This window comes from Pleurodeles waltl, chromosome 4_2 (genome assembly GCF_031143425.1).
Source record: "Pleurodeles waltl isolate 20211129_DDA chromosome 4_2, aPleWal1.hap1.20221129, whole genome shotgun sequence".
Classification (NCBI taxonomy): Eukaryota; Metazoa; Chordata; class Amphibia; order Caudata; family Salamandridae; genus Pleurodeles; species Pleurodeles waltl.
This window is the reverse complement of record NC_090443.1, coordinates 1,052,630,357-1,052,638,353: the sequence shown is the minus strand read 5'-3', so window position 1 is coordinate 1,052,638,353 and position 7,997 is coordinate 1,052,630,357. Positions and strand designations below refer to the sequence as shown.

Here is a 7,997-nt window from a genome sequence, read left to right as displayed (position 1 = left end):
CTCTTGTGCTTGGGTTTGAAGATACATGTATGTTAGGCCTCTGATGTAGTCCCCAACCCCATGTTGGGGCAGCATGGTCAGGAGAAATGGCAATTCCATTGAATCTGGGCTTCTTTGCATTTAGGAAAAAAAATCAGCAGCCAAGACATAATTTATGTGATGCAGAACTACAGAGTGCGTAAATTACCCGAGATAGAATGATTGGTTTAATCCCTGACTGATCAAGTATGTTCAACCCTGACATGAATGGAGCAAGGTAATTGGCTATCGCCTTTGCCAAAATATTTTTATCAATGTTTATTAGGGATAGTGTCCTGTCGGATGTGCATAGCCGGCTAAGCTTCCATGGTTTCAATAGAACTGTAATTATTGCATCCCTAGTGGACTGTGGGAGTATCCCATCATCCAGTGCGTCGTCATAGACACTTAACAGGCGTGGCACTAGCAGGTCCTGGAATTCTTTCTGAAATTCAGGCGTGAGGCCAACTTCAGCTGGGATTCCCCTCCCAGGCCAATCAATAGTGAGCTTCATGTCAGACAGGCCTGTGGGTCCTCACAGGAATGGTCTGTGGGGATCCTCTAACCATGACTGTGCCACTTTCTCTGGGTATGAATGAATAAATGATCAAAAATTACAAAGCACAGCTATACCCGAAGGTGTCTAGGCGCTAGGTGCGAATCCAAGGTAACTAGTGCTGGAACCCAGGAAGTCTAAAAACAACAAATGGACCTGATACAGTAATCATTATAAAAGTTCTTCTCTAAAAGGAAGGCGCAGCTCATTTTTAACAAGATGACGGTGAAGGGAGTTCCAAACTTTTGGCTGCAGCCACTGAAAACACTTTTCCTCCCCATCTCTTCACACACACTTTGGGAATGATAACCAGATTCTAGATGTTGATCAGGTAGATTCATCCACTCTGGAACTTGAGGCGATCAGTTGTTGATAACAGTTATTAAACACCTGGACTATTCCCCCTGTGTGCCTTATTTCATATCCCAATGAATTACATTTTGCGTACCACTATCTCTTACCAGATTTGACCAAAAAATACCCTCCGCACACATTATGTTGGAAAACATTTCTTAGTGCAAAATCCCTTCACTGTAAGAATGCGTAGAAGAGCAGACCTCAATTGGCATACAGTGTTATTGCCCTGCAGCCGACACGTGTTTCGTCTTTTACCAGATAAGCACGTTTTTTCACCATACTGTCAGGCCTTGACATACGTGGCTGAGGTGGGCCACTTGATGCTGCTCTCCATAAGTGATGACAGTTTTTGATTCAATTAAGTCAGGGTTCTGCAAAGTCGATCCTGGAGAGCCGGGTCCATGCCAGATTTTTAGCATATCCACATTTAGAAAAAAGATGTTTCAGAAATCTACATTTTTCTACATGCGGACCCCCACCATCTTGGAGAGTTTCTAACATAATTCCAATATATAAAAAGGGTGACCGCCTTAATCCAGCCTGCTACAGGCCTATCTCCCTGCTGGACACAACAGCTAAACTAGCAGGGAGAATAATTCTGAATAGGCTGCAAACACGGGCAGAGGAAAAGAACGTTTTATCCCCGGTCAAGTATGGATTCCGAAAAGGAATCGGAACAGTAGAACAAAGTCTAAATTTAAGTCTCATTATTGGAAAGTATACTAAGATCAGAGCAGGCAATCTGTACCTGGCCTTTATTGACTTATCATCAGCTTTTGACTGCGTAATCCATGATAAATTGTGGGACATTTTAAATAGCATGGGGGTGGAACCGGCCTTAATTCAATTTATTCGCGAAATGTACACAGGGTGCAGAGCAAGAGTGAGGTATGGCCTAAAAGGGGAATGCACTCGCCCCTTTGGTCTACATAGAGGAGTGCGTCAAGGCTGCGTTCTCGCTCCGTTCCTGTTTTCAATGTATATAAATAACCTAGACAAAGAATTGGCCACTAGGTGTAAAGCTCTACCCCAAATAGATAAGCGACCTGTTCCATCATTACTTTACACAGACGATGCAGTATTAATGGCCAGGACCCCAACAGCTCTCTAGAAACTTCTAACAACCTGCATTACATACATGACACAGCTGGGACTCACTCTCAACCGCTCCAAAACCTTTATCATGAACTGCGGAGGGAAGCGCGGCAAGACTTATAACACCACTATTGCAGATAGCAAGGTCGAAATCGCGCAAACCTTTTCATATTTGGGCATAACATTTGATAAGTTGGGTTCCTGGGCCAACTGCAGGAAGATGAAGAGAGTGCACCTGATCAAAACAATGATGGCACTACAACTCTTCTCCAAAAGGCTTGGGGGGATTAAACCACCTAACATGATAAAGATCTACAAAGCCAAGTGTATTCCGGCTGTTACGTACGGGGCAGGAATTTGGGGACATACAAACTGTGATCTAGTGCAGACAGTGGAAAATGATTTCCTACGACATTTGTTGAGAGTACCAAAAGGCACTTCATCGTACGTCACACACACGGAACTCGGGGTTCCCTTCATTGCAGACTTGATAAAAATCCAGCCACTGCTACTATGACATAAAGTCTGGACCTCGGAACACACCAGTTTTAATAAGGCCATCCTGACCGACTGTACGAAGTCGTTACATACATCAAGGGTACCATGGTTAAAATATATTATGACCTTCTTCGAAAAAATGGGCAATAAAGTCTACTATACAAACCCAGTTTTGTTGCGGAAGATATCCAGGAAGGACCTTAGTACTTTGGCATTAAACTATCTAGAAGACATACGTTGGGGGGCGGAATAAAAAAAAAACCTCAGTCATTCATAACCAAATAATTTTGACGGCTGAGGGCATGCAGCCGTACTTGGTAAACGTGGTACTCCCTCGCCACCGTTACGTCCTTACTAGATTTAGGCTAGACATATTTCATCGCCTAGTTTAATTTCCAATTATGAACGACTGGTCCACCTTGTTAAAACCATGCCCCTGTGATGCAAAAACACTTCAATCCACAATCCATGTGGTTTTATTCTGTAATTTTTACGCCTACCAGAGGAAGAGCCTAGTTGTTCCGCTTTTAAGGTCAATCAATCTCCCCCAGTGTCGCACAGCCTACGCCTGTCTCCAGGCACTATCTTCTTTAGAGATGTGCGGAACTTTAGCTAACTTTTTATGTTCTGTATTAAAGATAAGGAAATCTATGGGGGAGGTGATCGAATTATAATTTATTGTGACAGGGTTTTTTATTTAATAGATTCACTAGACTGTCTTATTATTGTGTTTTTTTTTTTTTTTAAATTTTCTATTATTTTACTTACTCGACTTTTTATTATATATTGAAATGTATGTATTATAATTGGAGATTTTTTATGACTGCTATGTCTTTTATGACTTGTTGAAAGTCGAATAAAGATTTTGTACTGTACTGTACATTTTTCTAAATGTGCATATGCTAAAAATCTGGCATGGACCCGGCTCTCCAGGAGCGACTTTGCAGAACCTTGAATTAAGTCAACAATGTTTTGTCTTGACTGGGCATACGGGTCCTGAAGGGCATCTAATTGTATCTGTTACGTTTGTTACGGAGTAACCCGTCCCCCGAACCCTGAATTAGAGGCTAAGGGCCATATGTACGAACACTTTTTCCCATTGACAGAGAATGGGTAAAAACCTTTGCTACATCTGGCCCTAAGTGTCCAACTGCTGGAGCTGATTGCATGTAAATGGTCCTAGGAACTTCATCCTGTTTAGAGATATTTACTCCCCATATCCACAATTTCAAGGCCTCCCATACTGTCACCATCTTGACAACAGAAAAAACATTAATGTTTAAATATTCAAAGGTGGGTGGCCCTATGTCTGCTGTAGAGGCTAGGGCCCTCATTACAAGTGGTCCAGTAACTGGTGTCACTGGCAGCCCTCAACATTTTAAAAAAGGTGAAGCATTGAACCTAGGCTTGAACATAACCTTCTGCGTGTGCATTCAAAACTTTTCAACGATGTTAGCAATATTTGAGCACCGGAACATGCTGATGGGAAAGAGAAGCAGGGTCCATTGCTTAGTCCTCCTAGTTTTCATCTTGTGGATGGGAGACATCAGTAAACATAATTTTTAACTCCTCAACATACAATTTCAATATTGATCTGCCATTTTTACAAGGAGAGAATATAAATGTCGACGTAATATAACCATGACCCAAACTAGGGAACCTATAATTAGAAGACCGTACAACCACTGAACCATACTACTCTCGAATGCACTGATTAAGCATACCACACTAACTAGGTGACTGTTCATCATCTGATATGAGTACATGAATATATGTTAATTCCATAAGAGGGCTGGATGCTTCTTCCAAGAGTTTTGTGCTTATTGTATATTTATGCAAATCATGCAACCGTTGTTTAAAGCCTCTCACTCACTCATTAGTATTAGTTACCTCTGTTGGACTTATTGTATATATGTGAGTTCTGAGCAGCAGAGTTATATACTGTCTCTTCCCACCACAACCTGGAAGTACTACCCTCTGCCATCTTGGATTGGGAAGCATCCATACCCTCTGCTGGCACTTCATGATGCCTTTTGTGATCTGTTTTGGTCTCAACAATCTCAAGTTCCTTCTCGTATATTGTCTGCATCTGGGCGATATGATGTTTCTCCGACGAAGTTGGTGAGATTCCCTTCTAACTCTTCTTAGCGCAAGTACAGGGCTCAGGGTATTTGAGAAACTGCTGCCCCAAAGACACATGTCTTGGAGCAAAGGAGAAAACAATTTAATTTGTCCCACCTCCACCTGACTTCACTGGGTTTGGGGTGCAGCAGTGGTTGTTGCAGGTGCTATCAGTACCTGTCCATCCCGTATGCAATGCACATGCGTCCAGTAAAGAGCGCCATGTCTTGCAGCGGGGTTGCGCCGTAATGTGCTCTATAGGAAGCACCGCCTTCAGTTTGCTTTCTCACGATCTAGCACGGGGACTGCTGACCCCACCACGCTGTGTAGCTTCCCTCACCGGCGCCTTCGGCCACCAGCGCTGGCGTCGGCATGTAAGTCAACTTTCCTCTCCTTTCTTGGCCACTGACAGCAGATGTCGGCCATGTCGGTTTGATGCTGTAGTTTCAGCTACTCAAGCTTGCAGGAGGGGAAGATGTTTTTGTAACATGTAGCGGCAGATGGGATCTTGGCTATTACGCAGCCATCTTGCTCGGGTGCCAAGCCATGCCCCGTCCAAAATATTGTTTCTGAATCATTATTTTATTGGAGGCTTTAAAAAGTTGCTCAAAATCCAGCCAGGACCATTCCTCTGCCCTGGCTCATTATACCCAATCACTTTTAATTGCAGGTGATAAGAAAGGGAGTGCCAAGCAGCTCTTGCTCAGATATCAACCCCTCTGCTTTTGCAGAAATTGCAGCAGATGGCTTTGTAACCAACAAGTGACTATGACAGGCTGTTGATGAGGTCAGCTTTCTGATGCAGGTTATTTTATGGACCTACCTTCCACTGGTGTATTGTAGGGGTGGCAATTGCACCAAAGAAATCCCACCCTTCCGTTTACAGAGCTTTGATGGAGACCCACTGAATTTCTGCCAGCCCCTGTTTTTTACAAGACTCCTGATTCCTGGCAGAAGACGAGGAGGCTTGCACTCCTGTACCAAAGTCCCTCTTGGACTGAACTTGACTTTTACAGCTGGATGAGCTGCACAACTTCCCCTTTCAGTAGGATACTTGGCTGTCTGGGTTTGTCCTGCTTGTCTGCTGTGGCACACTTGAGTGCATGCAAGCCCGCCGGACGTTTACATTACAGCCTCCTCTAAATCAGGCTTGTAGTTTTTAGTTTATGACTATCACCCGTTCTTTAACCTTCTGTTGCATTCTTTGGTGCCCATGTTTATGGATTGCTTTTGTTGACTTTCATTAGATCTCTCAAACCCAGAAGTCTCTGTTTTCCTTTTACCAAATAGTTTTTAACTGTTTTTAACCTTTGTATTTCCATAAACTTGGTTTGGACATTCATGTTTTTAACTTCTACTGTTTTGCTTTTTAATGTATCCTTGCATGCAGAGAGGAAGCCCTGGCTCCTCCTACCGAAAGGTGAGAAAGGAATACTTTTAGAAGATTGTTGGTGGGCTCTGGAGGGTCCCCCTCACCTGTCTGGTGTGGGACATAGGCCATGTTAAGGCATCCTTCCTCCTCAGCCTACAAGTTGCATTTCTTACAGGTATTGTCTTCCATTCTCACCCGAGCTTTGAGGAGCGCGTCACTGACGGCCACCAGTGGATACTTCTTGCTGTTCATCATCTGAACTCTTTTCGAAACCTTCCAGAACGTCTGCTTCATGGTCTCATTCGCGTTGAATTTAGTTTTCCATTTCCCTATGAGAAAAGATGAAAGTACATTGGTTATTCCAGTGGTTCCTAACCTTTTGACTTCTGTGGACCCCAACTGAGTCATTACTGAAAGCCGGGGACCCCCACTCAGTCATTACTGGAACCTGGGGACCCCCCACTCAGTCATTACTGGAACCCAGGGAATCCCACTGAATCACTACTGGAAGCCGGGGACCGCCACTGGAACCTGGGAACCCCATTAATTCAATACTGAAACCCGGCGACCCCCCCACTGAGTCATTACTGGAACCGAGTGACTCCCACTGAATCACTACTAGAAGCTGGGGACCCCCCACTGAATCACTATTAGAATCCAGGGACCCCAACTGACTCATTACTGGAAACCGGGGACCCATTATTGAATCATTACTGGAACCCGGGGACCCCCCACTCAGTCATTACTGGAACCCAGGGACTCCCACTGAATCACTGCTGTAAGCCTGGGACCCCCCACTTTATCATTACTGGAAGCAGAGAACCCTATTGAATCAATACTGGAAACCGGGGACCCCCCACTGAATTATTACTGGAAGCCAGGGACCCCCCCCACTGAGTAATTTCTGTAAGCCGGGGGCCCCCCACTGAGTCATTTCTGGAAGCCGGGGACTCCGGCCTAAACACTGTTGATGAGTTGAACCGTAAAACAATACACAAAAAATTCAGAAACAAGCATTCATCAAACACATAAACAAACAAAAAATATTAATAGGAAAGTTGGAGTTTCTCTAAATTTAATTGAAGCCACACACACTATATTCTGTTTGATGCATCTGCACCGCTCCCAGGAATCCATCTGAGGAGACTAATTTAATTTGTAGCCTCCAATTTCAAACTCCTTGACATTTATAGTACGTTTTAAGATTTCCAGTTGTACATTTAGCTCGTTAATTTATATGAACTTTATTAATCTGTTACTATTATTTAATTTTCTTAGCAGTTGTGGACTCCCTGAGGAGGCTTTGTGGACCCCTAGGGGTCCCCAGACCACAGGTTGTGAACCACTGAGTTATTCTATTTAATTTGCTCTCCTTCACTGGCTTACCTCATAACTTCCAATATTCGGACTGACAAATTGCATCCCTCTTCCAGTAGCCTCCACCAAAAGGGTCCAATGTTGGCTCATCTGTCAGATAGCTTACCTGTGTTCTTGTGGGGGATTCTGCATCTGTGTAGGAAGTTTCAACTCCACTGGGTCCCACAGCTGCTTCTTGGTACACGTTTCAAAAGTGTGGTTCTGAGATTTGTAGGTCTCAGGTAAGAAGTGCTCAACCGACAGCTGCCCTTCATTAGCCTTTTGCCCGCAGGGTTGTCTGAGGACATGAACCTACAAGCCCACCAGCAGGTGAACTGAGAAGGAGGCCTCTTTATACGAGAATCTGAAGCATCTAGCAGTGCAATCCTGAGATCTGTAGAAACAGTCCTACCAACCAGGCAATCCTGAGATTTGTAGAAACAACCGAACCAAGAAGGCAATCCTGAGACCTGTAGAAGCAATCCTACCAACCAGCCGGTGTTCTCACACCAGCTCGGCCCACCCTGCTGCATCTGTCTATTGACAAACAGCTGATCACTGGAGACCTGTTTATAACATTCACTCGCCCACTAGGGATTCAGAAATCAGATTTAACTGAACTAA

At 44.1% G+C, this 7,997-nt stretch overlaps 1 protein-coding gene across 1 annotated transcript in view; it reads right to left on the bottom strand.

Annotated features, from left to right (window-relative positions):
• The window catches only part of SERPING1 (serpin family G member 1), a 138,137-nt gene that overhangs the window by 31,363 nt on the left and 98,777 nt on the right, over positions 1–7,997 (bottom strand). The window contains exon 6 of the mRNA XM_069233060.1: positions 6,213–6,346. Coding sequence (XP_069089161.1) covers positions 6,213–6,346 — 134 coding nt within the window. The remainder of the gene's footprint in view (positions 1–6,212; positions 6,347–7,997) is intronic.